Source organism: Ictalurus furcatus, chromosome 8 (assembly GCF_023375685.1).
Source record: "Ictalurus furcatus strain D&B chromosome 8, Billie_1.0, whole genome shotgun sequence".
In the NCBI taxonomy this organism is placed as follows: Eukaryota; Metazoa; Chordata; class Actinopteri; order Siluriformes; family Ictaluridae; genus Ictalurus; species Ictalurus furcatus.
The window spans coordinates 14,887,938-14,911,507 of NC_071262.1; the positions used below are offsets into that span (position 1 = coordinate 14,887,938).

At 39.1% G+C, this 23,570-nt stretch overlaps 2 protein-coding genes across 5 annotated transcripts in view; one reads left to right on the forward strand and one right to left on the reverse strand.

The window, feature by feature from the left end:
• Positions 1–559: 559 nt before the first annotated feature.
• g3bp1 (GTPase activating protein (SH3 domain) binding protein 1) lies at positions 560–8,369 on the forward strand. Of its 4 annotated transcripts, none has more exons than XM_053630985.1 (12): positions 560–701; positions 1,731–1,847; positions 3,673–3,751; positions 3,854–4,027; positions 4,290–4,380; positions 4,470–4,563; positions 5,603–5,813; positions 6,028–6,129; positions 6,694–6,814; positions 7,238–7,363; positions 7,473–7,582; positions 7,674–8,369. In XM_053630985.1, exons 2-12 carry the CDS (start codon positions 1,753–1,755, stop codon positions 7,899–7,901), a joined length of 1,431 nt encoding a protein of 476 aa, XP_053486960.1. In that variant the 5' UTR covers positions 560–701; positions 1,731–1,752; the 3' UTR covers positions 7,902–8,369. The 4 variants fall into 4 exon arrangements, with proteins under 4 accessions (XP_053486960.1, XP_053486961.1, XP_053486962.1 ...); XM_053630986.1 differs by having other exon boundaries at positions 6,697–6,814; XM_053630987.1 differs by lacking the exon at positions 6,028–6,129.
• A 10,148-nt stretch (positions 8,370–18,517) lies between these two features.
• The window catches only part of glra1 (glycine receptor, alpha 1), a 52,960-nt gene continuing 47,907 nt past the window's right edge, over positions 18,518–23,570 (reverse strand). The window contains exon 9 of the mRNA XM_053630990.1: positions 18,518–19,948. Coding sequence (XP_053486965.1) covers positions 19,664–19,948 — 285 coding nt within the window. The 3' untranslated portion in view covers positions 18,518–19,663. The remainder of the gene's footprint in view (positions 19,949–23,570) is intronic.

Here is a 23,570-nt window from a genome sequence, read left to right on the forward strand (position 1 = left end):
TGTGGATTGATGAGTCGAAGGTGGAACTGTTTGGAAGACAGGGGTCCTGTTACATCTGGTGTAAACTAAACACCAAATTCCACAAAAAGAACATCATACCTACGGTCAAGCATGGTGGTGATGGTATGGGATTCTTTGGTTTGGATTTTTGCTGCTTCAAGGCATGGGCAAATTGCAATAATTGAGGGAAACATGAATTCTTCTTTCTACCAGAAAATTCGAAAGGAGAATGTCCAGTCTTCAGTCTTCAATTTTAATACAATGGTATTTGGTACATATTTATCATTGGTCTCTGAAAATATTGTTGTCATTTTATACAACGATTATACGACCGGATACGCTATCTACGTCCTTCTCACACTGTCTTTGAACGCCACCTGGAGAGCGCCGCTCTAACAACCTTGCTTGTGGATTATACCACCCCAATTCAATTTAATAGGTTGTTGGAAATAAGAAAGTTGGAGATGATTGGTTAATTCTTGGAACGTTTCGACAGCTAGATCAGTGATTGGTCGGAGCAGCCCTGTCCTGGCCATCTATTGGTTCTCATTAATTGCGGCCCGCTCCAGCGCGTGCACGCAGTTAGTGCCAGTTTGAAACCGGCTAAGCACGCGCTGCCATTCTTACTCCACCCGGTGGCGAGGCGAAGTCATTCAGCTCTCTCCAGATTTCTTCTAAATAATTACAACACCTTACTACTGGTGAGTAGTGTGAATGAGTAGAGGACATGTAAGAATATTACTTGCGGGTTTTTTTAAGACTAACACAGCGTGCTAGTTAGTTAGCCGTGTTGGCTAACGTTTCGTCTTAGCTTAGCGACATCGGTGTACGAGTGTATTAGCTAGCTGTATAACGTTGCCAAGCTAATTAGCGGCATTGCTAACACCGGCCGTGTGAAATACATATTCAGTTTTGACTCGGAAATAAGTTGGTTTTTATATCTGATATTTCTGCGTGTATCAGGTAGTCTAATTGAATTTCACTACATTAGAAATGCAGTGTGTTAGACTGTAAGAACCGCTAGCGCGCTAAGCTAAACCATTGTACTGAACGCAGCGCCGCATTCACGTAACCGGATACAGTGAAATTAGCTGTAGCATATCAGTGTGAAGTTAATCGCCAGGCTGACGCTTGTCGCTTTTTTTCCAATACGAGTCGGAACTTTTTTATTTTATATCACTCGCGTGTAGTTGGATATGAAGCGTGACGTACTTTGCGATTGCGGTGTCAGATATCCGACGCAGCGCCTCGCTAATTAGCTATCGAGTCTGATCTGAAATAATGGGGAACACGTGCTTAAAAAAAAAAAAAAAACTATCAAATTTATTCGACGCTGTCTATCAACCGAATTTTTTGTTGTTGTCTTAATTAGTATCTCATAGATCGATCATGATTCTCAACCTGACGTTATAGCAAAGCCAAGCTAGTAGCGAGGCATCCTTCCCCATGGCCGACTCTCTCAGGCCTGGCCTGCATACCGTCAGCCCCAGCGGTAACGCGTAACCCCGCTACTGTTTTACAACTGAATGTGTCTTGTGTTGCCATGGAAACAAACGTTTACTGAAGGTCGGAAACACAGGTTTGATGCTGACGTTGAGTTGATCTTAAATAAGGGCACACCATGCGCCTCCATCTTGGCTTAAAGGATTTACTTGTATTGGTAATGGGGCAGATGGCCTTGGTTTTTTTTTTTGCCAGCAGGTGTGATTTTTGAAGCCTTTCTGTTTCAGTTTAAACCCGCTGACCAAAGAAATGGTGATGGAGAAGCCAAGTGCCCAGCTTGTCGGGCGAGAGTTTGTCCGACAGTATTACACCCTTCTGAACCAGGCTCCTGACTACCTGCACAGGTAAATGCTCAAAATATGACCCAATAAGACAATGAAATGTTCATTTTTTCCCCCACAGGGGTGGTTGATCTCACATAATATCATGATCCTGGACATCTTTATGATGCACAGTATGTATGGTATCATGATATCAAGGCAAAAATATAAGGGTCTGACATTTTGTGGCAGAAAAGAAGGAAATAAACATGTTTACGTCAAATTGTATTATGGGTGGAATCTGTAACAAAAATATCACATCATGATACTTGCCAATTTCTACAGTACGTTCTGCTCACTATATAGGTTTAATGCCAATCTGCTGCCGAAAACCTGACAAGGAGGAAAACTAAAATTTTTGTGAACAAATTACAAATCTAATAATTTCATAAATTTGTGTAACCTTTTTTAGACCTTCAGAACAGCAAAAATTTACATTGAATCAACTACTTTTAGAGTTTGCCATTGTTATTTTTTGATACTATCCATCACAATACCTGTAATATCTCAAGAAAAAAATGAATTATACTGTTTATATTGTCCTACTCCTCTGCCCTTGATTCTTGGTGAAATGAGATCACAACTATATTATTATATTTGTGTATATTAAACTATTGTATTGCAGTAGCGGACCTACTGGCTCTTTGTGTACGACTTCTCATCTGCGTTTTGAATTACTGATTTGTACTGCAGTAGGTTATATCCTGAGCTAGGAAATTGCTATTTAGTGTCGTAAAGTTTATCATATTGGTGTGCTAAGAGTGTGCAGTGTGTTATCTAAAGTTAGGAAACCAGAAATAACAGCTGGTTAAGTGATTAGTAGTTATGTATTAATCATAAATAACAGTTAGTTGTGGTAGTATTTCTGATCTGCTGAAAAGTATTCCTAGCCCACTTGTGGAAGAAAATCAGTCTTGATTAACATGTGGCATGTATAATGTGTTACTGGCAATTTTTGACAAGACTACACATGTAGCCATGACTCCCTCACCTCATTCCTTCATTACACATTTAATAACTTATTTTGAAAACAGGAGAGTTAATATTCGGTCTAAAGTATTAAACATCTTATTTGGGACAAATTTTCCCTTCATTACAAGCAGGTGTTTGGGTCACTTTTAAAATGTAAAAACCTTTGTCCCTCTTTTCCTCCTGTAGATTCACTGTACTTCAGGTTTGAGGACACGTGGTACAACATCTATTGAGTTGCACTGACAAACAAACGAAGATCGTTACATTAATAATTTTGTGCAGACTTAGTAGGTTTATGATCTTGTTCTTTGACACAATTCATTCTACACAGACGCTGGACCTCAGGGTGGCTGGTGTGACTGTGTCGAGGCAAAGTCTTTGATAGTTTTTGGGTTCTTGTATGGGTCTGCAAAAAGCATTACTTAAGAAAAATTAATCAACTTTTAAAGAAACATTTGTCATTATGGGTGTTGTGCAGATGAACTGATACAGATTCAAGTCCCTTTGGTTGTAAATGTCTTATTATACATTGTTATTCTCATTAAATATGACCTGATGGAGGTCTCATGTGTTTTGGTTAAAAATGACCTCTAAAGATTAAGTGCTCTCACTAAATAAGAACAAGCCTGGAAAGTTAAAAAAAAAAAAAAAACATAAAATTGATTGTATGGCTTTTCATGAGGAAATGACAAGAACTCTGCAAAAACATCCAAAATGCATGTTTATATCCTGTTGACCAGTTGTTTCTGAAATAATGTAACTTTTCAGAAAAATCCTTATGAAATGAAACAATTATGTAATTTATTGCCGTAGCAAAGTAATATTTCAGTAGAACTCTGCTTCATAAGTTATGCCTTAATCAAAAAAATTTTTTCAGGTTCTATGGCAAGAATTCTTCCTATGTGCATGGTGGTTTGGACAATGGCAAACCTGCAGAGGCAGTCTATGGCCAATCGGTATGTACGCCGCCTGTTTTTTTAAATTTATTTATTTATTTATTTATTTATTTATTTTTCTTAAAGTGTGGTGGTTTGTAAAAAAATTATCGTTCTGGATAGGAAATTCATAAAAAGGTGATGGCTCTGAGCTTCCGTGACTGCCACACTAAAATCAGGCATGTGGATGCTCATGCCACTCTGAATGAGGGGGTTGTGGTGCAGGTGATGGGAGAGCTGTCCAACAACATGCAGCCCATGAGGAAGTTCATGCAGACCTTTGTGTTGGCACCAGAGGTACAGCATCCAACATTCTAAAGCTTTCATCATTTTATAACCTCATGCATCACTGGAGTTCTTAGAAATGTAATTTGCCATAAGTTTCATTGTTTTTATAAATATAAACTCAAAATATAACTGTTAGTACATTTGTGCAGCCAACCAGTAGAGTTGGTGAAGATGCATATTTTGGTGGCTAGTGTTTATCTGTATTTTTGTGATCTTTCGATCATGTCAGCTACACTTACTTGTTGTTTGCTCCAAATATCCTTTGATTCAGGGCACTGTTGCAAACAAGTTCTACGTACACAATGACATCTTCCGCTATCAGGATGAGGTCTTTGGGGACTCAGACTCTGAACCTCCTGAGGGTGAGCCCCTTGCATGTTGTTTTAAGGTGCTTTCATGCAGGCAGCCTCTGTGCATTGCAGATGGCATCATTCATCTCTTACCTTTCCAGAGTCCGAGGAGGAAGTTGAGGAGCTGGAGGAGAGGGTGAACTCGCCTGAGGTGCAGCAGGAAGAGGCGGCTGCGTTCTATGAACAGAGTCCTTGGTAATGTCCCATTTTCTATTTTTGTCCACTTGCCGGAAAAGAAGTCTTGTGCCAGTAACACAGTAGTTAAGTTCGATGGCCAGAATTGTAGATAGATGGCTGTACTTTAAATGATCCCCAAGGGAAAGTGTGGCTGTTGCAGTAATCAGATTATGCATTATGTATACACACAGTCACATACTTGCACACTACATATTTACCCACACAGTGCAGTGGGGGGTGGTTTATTTTTGTTAATATGAAAACATTCAGTGGAATGTGGGACATGGAGTTTTATTTATTTTTTTTCTAGGTACTATGTGTGGACAAGGTTGGGTTTTATTTTATGGTATGGTTTAATTTTGCTTGTTATTAAAGTCATGATTAATCAGTTGCTTGGCTAAGTTTGACTTATTTCCCATTAAGTTTAATGAAGCCATGTTTGTTTCACAGTGTTAGAAATACAGTTAACACATGGCTTGAGCTTGTGGTTTAAAGGGCAAGCCCATAAATAAAATTTAAAAAGTCTTTGTACAAATAACCTGGAGCATATCGAAAACATAATGCAATTGAAGGGTTTAAGCAATGGCCCCTGCATAAGTGTATTAAGTGGCTGAGAAAACCCATTTGGAGAGCTAGTTTATGGTCCCGAATGCTTGTGTATGATGTGCCTCCTGTCAGTCATTGTATAAACACTCGACTCTACGGGCCACCGTAGATCCTTGGGGCAGGGCTGTGGTCTGTGAGCATGGGTGGGAATGGTCGGTGTGTTCAAGGAGTAAAAAAAAAAAAAATTAATTCAGAAGTTGAATCCACCTAGGTAACTGTTAGAGACCTGATCTTACCTAATGCACTGAAGTCAATTGATGCCAATATCTAATGTCAGCCAACTTGAGCAAAGTGTACATGCCTTGAAGTTGATCGTTTAATTGTTTGTGGGAGCCAAAATTGTCTGAATAAGGTAGTCTTTACCTTTTGTCTAGGAGGCTACAGTTTGGCATGTAGTGCAGCATCAATCAATTCAGAGGTCAAAGTATATTTTAAGTGTGTGTCATTTCAGTGTGGAGCCAGAGGTTCCTCAGGAGGAGCTGTCTGTAACCCCTGAGCCCCAGCCTGAACCCGAGCCAGAGATGGAGCCTGAGGCAGCTGCTGTGGAGCTGAAAGAGGATTCACCAAGCCAGGCTGAGCCCCTTAGTGTGGAGAAAAGCCTAAGAACTCCTCCTTCACCTACTCCCGCTGAGTCTGCAGCCACCATACCAGATGAAAACCGGGTATGTGCCCATTCCAGTTACTGACCTAGCCTCCATATAGGGGCTTGGAAGCTCTCAGGAAGCTTAACTACTTTTAAGTAGGCAAACTTTAGCCTTTTCTAATTTCTTTTGATTAATACCAATAATAGTGTATAAGATTTGCTCAACGTAATATAAAATGTAGTACAAGTATAGACTGGGCTTTAAGACGCAACTTTTTTTTTTTTTCCCTCAGCCTTTTTCATGGGCTTTAGTCACCAGTAAGAATCTCCCCCAGGGAGGAGTGGTGCCAGCTTCAGGAATCCCCCCTCATGTAGTCAAAGCTCCAGCAAATCAGGTGTGCCATCGTAAACAGCTCCTCGTTTTAATTCAGTAGTGGTCTAATCTGTTGGCAAGATGCTGGGTTCACTGATTGACGGAAGGAAAATCCACCCTGAAATGACTTCATAGTACATTAGTCTTTTCAACATGTTGGTTTATTTTCTTTGGTTACCCACAATGCTTTTTCATTACCTGCTGATAGTGGTGCCAGTAGAATTTAATCCTAGCTTCATCTCTAGCCCTTTAGCTTTATCCCTTACATTTGAGTTGAAATGTTATATTGAACGCTATTGTAACTGCGCTAGCAATGTTTGTCACGTCAGAGTGGTTAAAAACTACTTGTGGAAATTAAGCACCATACAACTAATTGTCACTAGAATTGCTAAGCACATCATCTGTTTCAGTATAAAGGTTTGTTTCAGGGTGAACTTTTCCTTTAATAGCAGTTCTGGTTTATTTAAGCTAAACGGTAAGATTTTGTGCACAGTGAAAATATTAAAAACGAAACTTGATGTGTCCTCTTTTTTTTTTTTTTTTTTTTGGGTGTGTGTTTGGGTATATATTGATTGTCTTCTTAAAGCAGCCCAGAGTCGAAGTTAAACCGGAACCCCAGACCACAGTACAGAGACCTCAGAGAGACCAGAGACCACGTGAACAAAGACCAGGGCCCCTTCCAGCACAGAGAGCTCCAAGACCAGGAGGTATTCAATACTATAGACACAATGTGCAATCCTAAATGCACTCTGTGTAAATCGTTTTAAATGGTTTCTTCATTGACAGTCGATGTGAATGCTATCTGCTGCTTAAGGGTTTGCTTTTGCCAGAAGTAATTGGGTCATTTTAATGAAAGTAATTACATAAGACCCAGGCTTCATAAGTAAATGGCTTTTTATTAATTTTTTTCTTCCTCTGGCGTGATTTGAAACTGCCTTCAGCCAGCATAACTATATGCAGTATCCTTTCTCTGCCCTCACTAAATAAAATTGCATCTCTTCCCACTAAATTAAGTTTTTATAATGTAAAACACTATAATACAAATCGGCTAGAAGCAATTTTGCATGTGGCAGGGTTAATGTAATGTAAATCATGTCTTCATCTCTAAAAGTGCAGTTGTGTGTTTGTAGTACGGGAAGGAGAGAGTGGAGAGCCTGAGGTAAGGCGGGTCGTTCGGTATCCTGACAGCCAGCAGCTCTTCGTAGGAAACGTGCCACATGATGTTGACAGGGCTGAGCTGAAAGAATTCTTTGAACGTAAGTCTGCGTCCCTGTGTACAAGGTGAAAGTTTGCATGCATGATGCCACATGGGCTTCGGTGTGTGTTGATTTTAAGTGTAATTAAGTGTTGTTTGCCTGACTTCAGAGTATGGAACAGTACTGGAGTTGAGGATCAACAGTGGTGGTAAGCTGCCCAACTTTGGATTTGTGGTTTTTGATGATTCTGAGCCCGTACAGAAGATCCTGAGCAATCGGGTATGTCTGACATTGGAATTATTTATACTTTGTATTCTTGATGGTGATGATTTTGTGGATATGCCAATATTGGTCATCTTGTGTGTTGTAGCCCATTAAGCTGCGGGGAGATGTTCGTCTGAATGTGGAGGAAAAGAAAACTCGTTCAGCGCGTGAAGGAGAAAGGCACATCCGTCCCAGGGGCCCTGGAGGACCACGGGACAGGATAGGAGGGCCGAGGGGCCCACCTCCCCGAGGGGGCATGGCTCAGAAGCCAAGTTTTGGTGCCGGGCGTGGTGCAGGCACCAGTGAGGGGCGTTATTCCGGACCACGCCAGTGAAGCAGCTCTCGTCTCTCATGCTGATTCAAGTCACCCTGAGTAACAGCTTTCCTCATCCTGTTTGCCATGCTGCTCCTGGGCTGCAAAGTGGCATATCCCCTTTATCTGGACTCCTCCTGTATTTGAGTTTGAACTCGACTTTGTTGTAGACAAACAAACTACTTGAATTGTGGAAAAGGAAAAACCCAGTGTTTCGTTTTCTTTTGTTTTAGCGTTCTCTCCCTGTTTCTTAAAGGAACGTGTTTTTACTGCTCGGGCAATCCTGTGTATTGCTAGCGCCCGCTTGTCAGGTCAAAGTGCAAATATGGTTTTATTTGGAGTTGTCGCCAAGTCAAATCATGGTTGTGTCTGAGTGACTAGCATGTAAAGAATCCTGTTTGCCTTCTACTGTTGCACTTCATCAAGAATGACATATTTTAACAACTCTGCTGATGAGAGAACAGAATAAACTTGATGTACTGTTTTGAACCCTGTGTTTTCTGTGATGTGCTGCAACAAATTTTTCAAGCTGTAATCTTGAAGTGCAGCTTGGTTGTTGGAAACTGCTCAGTTTGCACATTCCTGCAGATCCCTAAGGCAACACCTCAAATAGGTAGAGCTTGTTTGTTTATGACATAAGTGTACCTGTTTACACGTGCTCCTCCAACCGAATTTCCAGTTTTCTGCTCCCACTCAGTGGCATCCCAAAAATGTTACTTGTGTTATTCCGAAATACCCAACACATTGCACAGAAGTTTGAAATTTGTGTATATATAAAGAGGGGAAAAAAGTGGTTTTTGGTTCTTAAAAAATTGTGCCATAAAAATAGATAATTTGGACCCTTGCCCACATAATACTTAATTTTATTGAAAATAAATTCTGGTGTATCAAGTGCACCATTTAAAAATTTCTGTCCCCTTCATGTTGCTTATTTGGGTTTTTGGAACATAATTTTGCTGTTCTAGGTTTCCTATGGCTGGCTAGGAATGATCTCTATGTACCTAGTTAACAAAATGGCAGCTTAGTTGGAACATAACTTGATGAATAAATCTGCTTTGCTGTCCTGTACTTGATAGGGCAGTGTCCCCTGTAAATATTATAGCCTGTATAGAATGACTGCTCCCCAGAAAGTGTGGAGAAAACTCTGAAATACTTTTTCATAGCACAGTTACAACCAGCAGTACTGAACTTGCTTCCTTTTAACCCCTACATAAACAATGGGGAAAAAAATTGGACATGTGTAGTACCTGAGAAATTGGATTAAGTGTAGGTGGCCGCTGTGTAGAACCCTTCAACAGAGTGAGGTGAATTTGTCTCAGTAGGTTGCATGAGATTAGTATTCAGAAAGACCACTGCCTCCCTCTGTCTCACACACATGCTGGAGTCCTCACCCCATGACCCACATGAGCTCAAGATGTCCTCCTCAGCTGGCACTGTCCCACAGGACAGATGGAGTGCCCTAATAAAAGCCTGCAATTTGAGATACATTATGCAACTGCATACCATTTTGCTTAGAGACTAGATATTAAAAGGCATCAGTATATTCTGAAGTAAAGATAGATTTACATACACTGTTAAGAAATTTAAAACCCTTAATGGTTCTAACTAACACAACCTTAAAACAGTGTTTTCTTCTCAAAGGGTCCAGCCCTTTCTTGGACCTTAAGCACCTTTTAATAATCCAACAAATCTTTGAAAAGCCCATATGTTCTAAAAGTATACAATAAGAATCCTGCTGTGTTTGAGTAGTGGAGTTAAATATATTTAATCCACAGTGCTCAAATCTGACTGGTCTGAAGGTGATTTATTTTCTGTAAAAGCAGCTCTGACAAAAATACTGACTAATTCAAATCACAGCTTTATATTAATCTTCTTATTCTAATGCATTATTGTTTCTGTAGCAACATCTAATTCACAAGGACAGAAACTCCACAAAATTGAAGACTAATAATATACTAATTTATTCAATGGCATGAAAAATATACTGCTATTTAACAAAGAGCTGACATTGATATGGTGAAGATTTCTGTAAGGAGAACATTTATGGAAGGAATCTCCAACATCAGCACTTTGTAACAGTCAGAAGTAAAGCTGTTTTTAAGTTTTCTGACATGTGAAACTCTTCTGGATGGAGGACTTTAAACTTTGTTGTTTTGCAGTACCATGAAAAGCTGCATTTAGTTATAGTGCTGTGATTTCTTATGTTTTTGTGTATATCTCTTACCAAATATTTTAAAGTGAGTAAACACAATAGTTTTTATTTATTAATTTTATTGAAGGAAAAAAAAAACTTATCCAACACCTATCACATATGTGAAAAACTAATTGCCCCCTTAATACTTAAAATCTGGTTGTCACCTTTAGTAGCAATAACAGCAACCAAACACTTCCGATAACTGGAGATCAGTCTGATAATGGAGTCATGAACAGTGACCTTTATGATGCAAGAGAGGCCTGTAGGTCCTTTGATGTTGTTCCTGGCTCTTTTGTGACTTGCTGGATGAGTAGTCGCTGTGCTCTTGGAGGAATTTTGGAAGGTCGGCCACTTCTGGGAAGGTTCACTACTGTGCCGAGTTTTTCCATTTGGAGATAATGACTCTCACTGTGGTTCTTTGGAGTCCCAGGCCTTTGAAATAGCTTTGTAACCCTTCACAGACTGATGTATCACCCGTAATCACCTTCTGCTTCATTGTTTCTGAAATTTCTTTCAATTTTGCCATAGTGTGTTACTGGGTAAAACCTTTTAATTGAACAGGGTTTGCAGTAATCAGGCCTGGTTGCATCTAGCCCAGCTGAACCCCAGTATGAATGCAGTTTCATAGATTTAGGGAATTAGTAACTATGGCAGCAAATACATTTTCACACAGGCCCAGTTGGTAGTGGACAGCTTTTTTGCTTCAATAAATTTACATTTACATTTATTCATTTAGCAGACGCTTTTATCTAAAGCGACTTACAAATGAGGAAATACAAGCAAAGTGATATATCAAGCAGAGAACAATACAAGTAGTGCTACCATACAAGATTTATAATTGAGTTCTAGAGAAGCAAAGTGCGCAGAGTAGAGGTGTAAGAGTAAGTTTTAAAAAATAATAATAATGTGGGGGTTGGCATTTTAGTGGTTCGTTAAGTGCTCATGGAAGAGGTGGGTCTTTAGCTGTTTTTTGAAGATAGTGACAGATTCTGCGGTCCAGATTGAGGTTGGCAGTTCATTCTACCACTGAGGGACAGTTAGTTTGAAGGTTATGGAAAGGGACTTTGAGCCACGCTGAGTAGGCACTACTAAGTGTCGGTCGATAACCGATCGCAGATTGCGTGAGGGAACGTAAGCCTCAAGGAGAGTGTTGAGGTAGGAGGGTGCTGTTCTAGACAAGGTCTTGTAAGTGAGCATCAAGGTCTTGAATTTGATGTGGGCAGCAACAGGAAGCCAGTGGAGGGAGTTGAAGAGGGGTGTGACATGGGTTCTATTTGGTTGAAGACGAGGCATGCTGCTGCATTCTGAATAATTTGTAGGGGTTTGATGGAGCTGGCTGGGAGGCCCGAGAGTAGTCCAGTAGTCCAGTTTTGAGATGACAAGAGCCTGGATTAGTAGCTGTGTAGCCTGTTCGGTGAGATAGGGCCTGATTTTCTTGATGTTACACATAATGAACCTTCAGGATCTTGCAGTTGTTGAAATGTGGTCTGTGAAGGTCAAGCTATCATCAAAATTCACTCCAAGGTTCCTGACTGTCCTGGTCGGCTTCAGTGTGGTTGAGCCGAGCTGTACAGTGAGGTTGTGGTTGAGTGAGCGGCAGGCTGGGATGACGAGAAGCTTAGTTTTTGCCAAGTTGAGCTTAAGGTGGTGTTCCCTCATCCAGTTTGAGATGTCAGACAGGCAAGCAGAGATTCATGCAGAAACAGATGGATCATCAGGCTGATAGAGCTGGGTGTCATCAGCATAGCAATGATATGAGAAGCCATGAGTCTCAGTCACAGGCCCCAGAGATGTAATATAAATAGAAAAGAGCAGTGGACCCAGAACTGACCCTTGGGGAACCCCATTTGTAAGTTGCTGAGTTTCAGAAGCCCCCCGCCTCCACAATACCTTGAAGGATCTGCCTGTCAGACATGATTCCACCCATCGCAGAGCCATTCTGATGATGCCTAGGCCAGAGAGAGTTGACAGGAGGATCTGATGATTCACAGTGTCGAAAGCAGCAGAGTTCGGGTAGGATGAGGACAGATGATCTTGAGGTTGATCATGCTAGTCGTAAGGCTTCAGAGACGGAAAGCAGAGCAGTCTCCGTGGAGTGACTGCTTTTGAAGCCAGACTGCTTGGTGTCCAGGAGGTTGTTCTGTATAAGAAAAATGGAGAGATAAATAACTAACTATCATTTAAAAACTGTATTTTATGTTTACTCAGATTGCCTTTGTTTCATCTTAATTTTGTTTTAATTTCTGAAACAATTTAGTATGAGAGATCCACAAAAACAGAAGAAATCAGAATGAGGCAAATACTTTTCACAGCACTGTATGTGATCAGAGAAACTAATTTGTTTCACTGACATTCCACATTAAATGTAATGCAAAATGGATAAAAAAGTACTGATGTAGTTCTTTATATCAGGAAAGTCACTGGTCCACATCTCATCTCCCGTGCCATGTTCAAGCACTGTGCAGGGCAACTAGCACCAGTATTGCCAGATGTTTTTAGTGAGTCTTTGAGGTCTTGAAGCAAGCAAGAACAATGTACAGTTCCAATCATCAACCCGGTTCCAAAGAAGCTTAAGATCTCTGACCTGTATGACTACAGGGCAGTCACTCCGTTGTCCATTGTAATGAATGGATGCAAATGAAAGTAATAAAGACCTTTGAGTGACTTATTCGTGGATATCTTAAAAACACGACCAAGGTCTTCTTGAGCCCCCTACAGTTTGTCTAGAGAGCCAACAGGTCAGTTAAGTAGTTATTAAATCTCTTATTCTTTCGGCTGCTCTCGTTAGTGGGTCGCCATGCCATCTCCATTATTGAAATTCAGTTTATGACACATCCCTTACATTTGATCTGGGCTTAGGCGACCCCCTTGGCTGGGTTTGGTGCCCAGCATGGTTCTCAAACCCATGATTCTGAAATGTGTTATATATAGGCCTACATTTCATCAACCAGCATCTTGACACAGCTGGCACATACGCAAGAATCTTGTTCGTTTACTTCAGCTTAGCCTTTAGTATGATCATTCCAGAGTTGCTGGACTTGAAACTCACAGGGCTCAATCTGCCAAACTCCATCTGCCATTGGATCATAGACTACATGACAGACAGACAGCAGAATGTGTGGATGGTAAATTGTATGTCAGGTGCAATATCCCTCAGCACTGGTGCCACTCACTGATGTGTGGTCTCCCACCTATGTTTCTCCCTATACACCAACGATTGCACCTGTAAGAACCCATCCGTCATACTCCTCAAAACACCACTCTTATAGGCCACATATCCAATTATGATGAGACGATATATAAACAGCCGGTGACCTGGTGCCACAATAATCTGGCCCTGAACCTCCCCACCCCCACCCCCCACAACCCCCCGGATCAATTTCAGGAAAAAAAAAACAACCCCATTCATACTCAAATTGCTCTAAGGGACTCATGGAAATAGTTGAGTCATTCAAATACCATGGTACTGTCATTTAAAGCAATCTCAAGTAGGACAGAAACATTGTCAGTACCATAAAAAAGGTTCAGCAAAGTCTAGTTTTCCTACAACAGCTGAAGAAATTGAATCTACACCAAGCAATACTGGTCCAGTTCTACACAGCTATCACTGAGTTCATCTTGACATACTCCATAATTGGTCCTGCTTCTGCTCAGGCCAAGAGAAAAACACAGCGAATCATCTGCTCTTAAGAAGAGATAATCGGGTAATGCCCGCTGTCCATCAGACAACTATACGGGTCCAGGTTACAGAAGAGTTCAGAGAACTTTCCCATCCTTCCCATCATCTATTTGAGCAATTGCACTCTGGAAAATGCTTCAGAGCAACTAAAACTAAGACAGCACATCACTCAAATCATTTCTTCCCACAGGCAGTATCCTTTATAAATAAACTCTAAACTTGTCCATCGTGTTATACCTGTGTACCTGCACTGTGCCTTTTGCAACTCACATTTCCGTATAAACATTGTACTTTAAACCATGACTATCTATATTTGCACACTCTTGCCTTGTGTTTATAATTAGCTTTACTTGTACTATGGCAGCATTGTTGCAATGTTGGTATAGGAGGAATTAAACTCTTTAGATGTGCTCTTATAGGAAAATAATAAACATCAGCCACCATGAAGTTATAGCAGCACACCCTGTAGTGTTTTTCCTTAACTGTTTAAAAGAAACAAATTTCTGACACCATGTGGGAGGGGTTTCAGAGGCTGAGGTGGTCTGAGCATCGAGGAGTTTGTACTACAGTTTTGAAGTTAGCTATATGGACAAAAGTTTGTGGACACCTGACCATCATACCCATACCCATAATTGTGTGCTTCCCTAAAAGGCTGGAAGCACACAATTGTATAGAATGTCTTTCTAAGTAGTAACATTACATTTTCCCTTCACTGGAACTAAGGTGCCCAAACCTGTTCCAGTATGACTGTGCCCCTGGGCACAAAGCGAGCTCCGTGAAGACATGGGGAATGTCTCAACCATCTCCGTGAAGACATGAGGAATGTCTCAACCAGCTCCCTAATTCAGTAATCGGGGCACTGATCAGCGCTTAAAATAGGGCTGTCTCAATTGCAGAATCCTTCCAGTGGACTGGAACATTCACTCCATAAAAGATCCCACAATGCACTGCAAAAACCAGGGATTATCGATGCTCACTATGTTCCCTTACTGGAAATGACATCACAGTCATGTTTTCTGAAGCCTCTCAACGGGGGACGAACTCTCAGCCAACTTCCAGCTACAATATGTTTTATATACATTTTATTTGAGTCTAACGACTTTTAAGTGTAAAAAATCCACTAGCTTGTGTATGATTCTGCTTGACATATTATCAGGAAATTCATGTGATTAACCTAACAAATTTATATTGGATATAAAACTTAAAAATATTTAAGTTTTTAATTTTTGGTGACATTTTACAACACGAGTACATAGTCATGTTTCAGGAAATTCAGTTATCAGTGTCCCAATGTGTAGTGAGCCAGGGTCCTTACCAGTGCCGAACTCGTGTACCTGATAAACTGATTCAGTACCTACTGAACGGAGCTGGTTGAGACATACCCATGGTTTGCCAAAGTTGGTGTGGAAGAAGTGAAAGTGGAGTGGCCTGCATTAAGCCCTAACATCAACCCCACTGAACACCTTTGGGATGAACTGGAACACTGACTGCACACCAGGCCTCCTCACGCAACATCAGTGCCTGACCTCACTAACGTTCTTCTGGATAAATGAGCAAATCTCCACAGCCATGCTCCTAAATCTGGTGGAAAGCCTTCTCAGAAGGGTGGAGGTTATTATAACAGCAAAGGGATGGGATGTTAAACAAGCACATATGAATGTAATGGTCAGGTGTCCACAAACGTTTGGCCATATAGTGAGAGTCTTTTGCCACAATCTACTTTAATTACATTAATACTTTAATGTAATTTAAGACAAACAGAAGACAAACAGATCAATTTTATATTTATTCATTCTGTGTAGCTATAAAGAGACAAATCATTCTTTGACTTTCTTTATCTGATTGACAATTTTTTTAACTTTCATAGTAACACAATAAATCATTATGATTTGAGACAAAAACGTCTTGAAGTGAGGATAATTATTCAACATTAAGATTCATTTAGCTGCATATCGGTATTCACTACAGTGATATTTTCCAATAATAAACCCATATGCAAAAGTGAGAAATATCATTTATATTCAGCAGTAAAGCAGGATGAATTGTTAGTTACAGAGCTGCATCCCTCTGTACTCATTTTTAATGCTCATTCATAATGAAATGATTGGTACTCATATTTATCCTTGGCAAAATAGCATAACATCAACATTATTTATTGATAGTTGCTTTTGTTGCATTGGTAATTGAACAAACATACACTTGCACCATCAATTTAGTCTTACAAAATCACACAAGAGCCTCACAGTAATTATGTCTTTATGAACAAATACAAACAAGGGAGCTCTTTTCTTTTGGACTTTCAAAACTCTTCTAAGATTACAAAGCTCTTTGAGTTTATTAACATAAATAAACTATCCAAATGCCCACAATCTATATATATATATATATATATATCTATATCTATCTATCTATATATATATATATATATATATATATATATATATATATATATATATATATATAAAAAAACAGTTCAGAGACTTTGTTCAGAAAACCTTTAATAGTAGAATTAGCTTTAGCATAATGACATATTTCAATAAATATTTAATTATATACAGATACAGCAGAAATGGTACATTCCTTTTTTTTTCTTCAAATTGCTCACATTTCTGTACAAGCCAAAAATATCTGCCATTATTTATATTCATGCAAAATATTCTATTCTTCAGATTTAGAAATAAAAAAGAACACATTTGCTGTTTTCTTTACTGCATAAAAGGGAATTGCACACTTTAATTATGATAATTAGCAAATGAAGAGGTGCACTTTGTGCCAATACATGATATACGCAAGTAAAACAAGAAATGAAAATATTGATTAAGGCCATACAAGCTTATGCAAAAAATGAACCCCCCCCCCCCCCCCAAAACCTTCTCCAAGGCTTTGTGCCACAAAAAACGGTCATGCCTAAAGTCACTCAGTGCTCGACCTTCAACAGTTAGCAATAAAAAGGTATCAATAGAAAATAAGAAATCATAAAATGAATCATATCATGCCTCATAAACTGACCATTTAAAGAACCAATGCAAAGTTCTAATTGATATTTGCATGAGAGTTTGGCCTCATAAAGGCTTGGTTGCACATGGCAGATGTTTCAAATTGCACTGTCCTCATTTCCAAGTCACTATTAGTCCTCTGTGAACTTCCAGTCTCTAGTACCATAGCTAGCAGGATCCGAATGTGAATGCAGTCTTGAGACACACAGGACAAAACAGCAGTGTGAGTACGATAAGTGGCTTGAAGCATCGTTTATCATCAAGGGCATTTGGGGAAACAGGAACAGTTAGCTAAGCATCAGTTTTAAAAATGTTGACACGTGTTAAAACATTGTTGAAGATGTTCGATTTCAAATTTAATTTCACAGCTGAAATGTATAAAGCCAAAATGTAAATTGTACAACATACTACTGTATGAGTGGAACATCTCAATGCATGTCAGAATGAAGAAAGGAAATGATTCTTAAATTAAATGCTACATATCAGAAAGAAAATCTACACATCTAATGATAGTGAGAAGGAATCACTGATCAGTTTAATAACTGAATTGCTACAAATTCTGGAACTGACTGAATACAATGGCAGCTGTTATTGATTAAAACTGTGTCAGAATTCGCACAAGTCAAATCATGTTCTGAACGGTTAAGGTACATAAAGAGAGAGGTCAGTACTTGTACCTTTCAGCAGGACTTTCATACATAAAAAAATCTAAATAAATAAATGTGAGAATTCCTATGAATTTAACATGAGAGAGTGGCTCGGTGGAGGCGCACAGAACAACACGGTTTAGGATTTTTCCCATTTCCCCTGTCATGATTCAGTGCAGCACACAATTTTCATTCCTTGCACAAGCTGAATCATCTGTCCTGGAGCAAGAAGGGTGTTAAACCGGGAAGTTCTGCGATGATTGCAGTCTGACACACCATACCAGTCCCACTCTAATGCAATATCTAATGCGACATTTGAAATATACTTAATAAATGAATAAATATTAACCTTATGCAGTAATTACATCTCTTATTAATTTGACCATGTTTCCCCAGGCAATGCTACAAAAACTCAAAAATGATATAATGCAATGTTGTGATTTTTTGTTGTTGTTGTCAGATCTAACCAAATTACGGGATAAACAACCTACTGACCAATGAGAAAGTTAGTATGCATATTTCTCATAAACAGATAGACGCTTTATATCAGGTACTCGCTTGCACAGCTGAACGGCAGTGGCAACGCTTTAAGGAGATTACTCTTTGGCCAAGAAAACAAATCAAGTGGATAAACAGAATGTAGAATGGAGCGAAAACACTGCACCAATGTCATGAACGGTAATGAATCATAATTCACACTGCCTCCAGGACCTTGCATGGGGAAAATGTACTTTCATTTCTGTCAAGAAAATAAAACATTAGCAAAGTGGGAAAATGGAAAAAACAAACCCCAACAACAAACAATGTGCATAATGTAAAGAAGGTAGCCTTGTCACGCATATTGTACTGGGTGCTTCTTGAATGAATGAATGAATGAATGAATGAATGAATGAATAAACAAATAAAAGACAACATACATATAATTTTGGTAATGTGACCCTAGGCCACTTGAGGAAAAAAAAAAAAAAAAAAACTAAAATAATTGCATATATTCTTATTGCATAGAGAAGCCAGATGAGGATGTAGTCCATGGAAGCATGTTGTAACCAAAATCAATATTTAAATACATTGCAAATTATTTACTCTGCTGCACGATACATACTTTGATTTAGAGTTAAAAGTCACAGTAATACACATTTGGTTGTTAAATATATATTTAAGCGTATGGCAGCGCTGGCTGCTTATAAAAATAACACTTTCTGCTGGAGCCGATGTCAATGCAGAAAACAACATGATGCTGTTAAGGGGAAGAAAATTATCACTTTTTTTCCCCATGATGTCTATGCTGTGAAAATGCAAATCGATGGAGCTGAGAGACAAAAATACTTCTCATACGTTTTCCTCTTGTTTCAGTCATGTCATAATACATAGCTTGTAAATATGTCTGTTGTCTGAATAAATAAAGCAACGAAGGGTTATAGCCCAAAGTTTCTTTTTTTTTTCTCGTTGACCACAAAAGCTGAGGAAACATGGTACAGCAACATGCTGTTCACTTGGCACATAAGTAAATGACATAATTTGGACAAAAAATTCACACTGACCACAGCTGGTATATATAAACAATATATTTTTTGACGGTCACTCGTCAAGCTTCCACTGGTAATGTGACATCATGACAGGACTTTATCATCATGACATCCTGTTTTTCTGGGCATTGACAAGTGCTTGCAATACATATATTGAAGCAAATCTAGATATAGATATATTCCAGCGACTCTTGCATTACTTATTTATGGAAGCACCAAACCACATGACGCTCTTTAAAACCTTTCAATTTTTCCAGTTATCTCTCTTGAAATAATTTGAGTTTTGTTTTAAATACTTGATATATTACAGTGCTGCATGTAATCTCCTTCATATTCCCATAATGCAGCATGTCTTCAAAAAAAAAAAAAAAAAAAGATCTCCCAAGAGCAACATCCCCTTGAATTTCAGTTTGCTCAGAGGTTCTCTGATGTATCTGTAAAAGTCTAATATTTATGTTGCCATTTTTATTTAGATTTTATTTTTTTAGTAAATATATTGCCACATTCATATATCATGCATTTTACTGCATTGCTATTGCACAGGTCCAGATTATTCAGGAGAACAGGGAGGGAAAGGACAGAAGAAAGAAAAGGAATATGGAGAAATACCTCTGCTAAGGACTCGGCACTGAAAGCGAATGAGTGCTGAGGAGAGGAAGTGGGCAGATGGGGAAGTGGGGGTCGGTGGGCGCGACAGCGGCAGCTTTTTTAGCTTGGATCTCACCCTTTTGTCAGGAATATTTACTGCTTGTGAATATCCTCGCTGCGGATGATCTTGTAAATGATCCAGTAGAAAATGTTAAAAATGAGGAAGACGAGTGGGAAGGCGACCCGTGACACCGTGTCAATGCGCTTGGCGCGGCTGATGAAGAGCTTGCGCATCTCCTCTACGCTTTTCTCAGGTGGCATGCTGGAGGCAGGCGCATTGTTGTTGCCCTTGATGGCCATGCCGTCTTTGGCCTGCAGACACGCAGGGCCCATGCCATAGGCGGCAAAGCTGAAGCGCCCTTCACCTGCATCCTCCTCCTGCAACACATATATCAACATACACCATCTGTTAGCAGTCCAAATGGCAGTTAACTACAGGTTAACATTCACATTTTAGCTTTGTCTTCACTGCTTAGTAATGCATGTTCTACACTGAAAAAAGTGAAAATATCTTGGTTTATCTAGTATTTCCTGTTATAGGATTACACTAAACCAAATATAAGATTAACTCATTTCATGTCAGTTATACTACATTTCAAGCTTGTTCCATTGTCATATATTTTTGAAAATTTTACGCAATTAGTTCTAGAAAGAAGCAAAATTATCTGCCAAAAGAGTAAGACAATTTTATGTTTGAAATTAAACAGGTTTAGTAATCTTATATTTGGTTTATTGTAATCTTTTAATAAAATCAATACTAATACTAGATCAATTTAACTATATTCAAGCTAATTTAACTTGCTAAGATGTCGTTTTTTTTGCAGTGTATTCAGGCCCTGCTGTATATAATACTCAGACCACCTAAATACTTTGATCAAATTGGCCTATATCATGTGACAGGATTTTCTGTGCCTGGTTCTGAGACAAATTCCATGTTTGTGACAGCGGGCCGTCCCAAGCCATTTCTGATGATTTTACAGTAGTTTATCCTAACATATACATATTTTTTTTTTTAAACATGTAAATATAAAAAAAATTCTTAGGAGGTATATATGCAGATGGGAGTGCAAAAAAGAGATGTGACAGGGATTAGTCATGCTAATCATACAAAGTAAACATAATAGTAACCATTTTTAAACATCATCTTGTTAGTCTCAATTTGAAATGACCGTAATTTAAGCAGTGCTATAAATATATTTGTTTATTTTAAAAAAGTACATATAATTTAATAATGAAAAAGTGGAACCATGTTCCAAATTATTATGCACATGCCATTTTTATTTGTTTTTCCTATACAGTCAGTATGATTAAGGATTTTTTTTTTTTAAATCCTCAACAAGTGGATGTTATGACAGGTGAAAGAACTGATAATGACAACAGCTTTATTGACATTTTGAAAAGAACGCAACATACATTGTTCCAAATAATTATGCAGAATGCAGTTTGAAAACAGTCAGTGGCTTATTATGAGCTCAAAACAGAAATCTGTCATATGTGCTGCATGGACAGATTATTTTTCAAAAAATAAACACAATTTAAAACAAAAAACCTATTTACAGTTCAAGTTAAATATTAATATATGAATCCTTCTTTGAGATGACTAACAACTCTCTCATCCATTGAAGTCCTTGTATAGTTTCTGCCTGAATTTCATTTGAGGATGACAGTATTACCTCTCAGAGCTGCTTTTTCTGAGGTATAGTGCCACCCACCCTCATAGATTTTAAGGAGGTTACACAGGTGCTCAATAGGATTGAGGTCAGGGGATGATGGTGGCCAAACCATAATTTTTCTCCTTTTATGCCCATAGCAACCAAGGAGACAATGGTGTTTTTTGCAGCATTGGATGGTGTGTTGTCCTGCATGAAAATAATTTTATTTTGGAAAGCATGATTCTTCTTTTATACCATGGCAGAAAATGGTCCGTTAGGAAATCCACATATCTTGCAGAGGTCATTTAGACACCCTCAGGAACTCTAAAGGGACATACTATCTCACTTCCCAATATTCCATTCCAAATCATTACTCCACCACCTCCTTGCTGACATCGCAGTCTTGTTGGAACAGTGTGGCCATTCACCAACCATCCAGAACTCCATCCATCTGGACCATCCAGTGTAGCACGGCATTCGTCACTGAATAAAACTGTTTCAAAATTAGTCTTTATATATTTCCAAGTCCACTGCAAACGTTTCTCTTCTTGAGCTTTGGTTAGGGGTGGCCGAAATGCAGCTTTATGCACAACTTCCACCCTCTGGAGGATTTTGCATCGAGCAGTTTTTGGGACTCCAGAGACACCAGCAGCTTCAAATACCTGTTTGCTGCTCAACAATGGCTTTTTTTTATAGCTGCCTTTTAAATACCATTAATTTCTCTGACAGAAACTTTCGTTAATAAGCCTTTATCTGACTGAATTGCTCTGTGCTCTCAATCACTCACAAATCTTTTGACAGTTCGATGATTTCTATTCAGTTTTCACGAAATATCAGTTGTTTTCATGCCTTCTGCAAGACCCTGCACTATTTCACGCTTTTCATCTTCAGAAAGATCTTTCTTCCTCCTCATATTGCATGAGAACTGTCACTTGCTTAATAATGTGGAACAACCTCTTTAAGTAGTTTTCCCTTTTACTAAGCTCACCTGGCAAACTAATTAACAAACCTGTCTGAGATTGACACCAGTTATCTAAAAAGATATGAGAAATAATACAAACATTTTCTTTGAAAAACTAAAACCTAAATGTTTATTTTACTGAAATCCTACTGATATGTCACTTGCATAATAATTTGTAACACCTTGTATTAATGTTCAAAAAGCCTTTAAAATGAATGTTACTGATCCATACACAGCATAAATACTGTCCTGTTATTGACTGGATTAATCCTATTTGGTTGAACTTATGCCATCCCTGCCACATTGTGAGGCTTTTTTCAGACTAGGTGTGTTCATGGGAATTAATTATTGACATAACAGGTCTGTAAGAGCAAGGGGTGTGAATTAAGGCATCATTTTTTTAATAGGTGAATTAATGAAACAACTACAGTACGTTTGCACACGCTTATTCGAGACTGAGCAGATGCTTAATATATGCAAACCCAAAGCAAGTGCCAAGATTAATTACATTTCGGTACGCATTGATGTTTCACTACTTGCTAAAGCACAAATTGTTAATGCAAAGCAGGGTACTTATCTTTGTGCGAAGCTTGGTGCCCAGATGTAAACATGTAACACTGAGAACTGAGATACAGTAAGTCTGCTTCGCCTTAGTGAGCGACCAGACGCGTTCTTTTTTTTCTCTCCATGGCTCCATTTTTAGCCGCTTCACCCTCTTTTTGTCCTTGCCTTCTTTTTATTCCATTTCTATTCTTTAATGCGTGTAGGGGGAAATGGAAGAACATACTCAGATGTACTTGTGTGTGTGTGTGTGTGTGTGTGTGTTTACATTTCCTTTGCCCTCCAGCTTGGTGCACAGGTTTCTCTGTGATGCCGGGTGCTACGACCTTGCATTGTCCTTGAGCGCCGCACCATTTGTACCCATTACAGATGCTCCACTTTATTCCTGCTGCCATATGATTAATGTGGTGGCGTGGAGACGTGACATGGTGCTGTAAAGAGGAGCAGGGCTGCGGTGCTGCATCACTCCCGTGCTTTGTCCTTCGCGGTTCTGCTGGATTCATTAGCTCCCTCCATAATTAAAATGGTGCCATTACCAAACACTGCAACATGCCAGGCTTCTTCCCAACCTCGCTGGCAGACAATACGATAAAAACAACAGGGCGAAAAAGCAATATGCATCATTAAAAGCTCCTTTTAAAATACAATTACGTCACTGGCCATTAGAATGCAGCTCACTTCTGCATTTCAGAGGCACGAGCATCTGGTGCCATGTACCTCTTGGGTCTTTCAGCCACCATCCATCTTTTTGCTTGGGAGTGAGGCATCTATAGTCTCGCCTGAGCTCGTGTGATTAATATCACATATTAAACATCCGACTATGTGA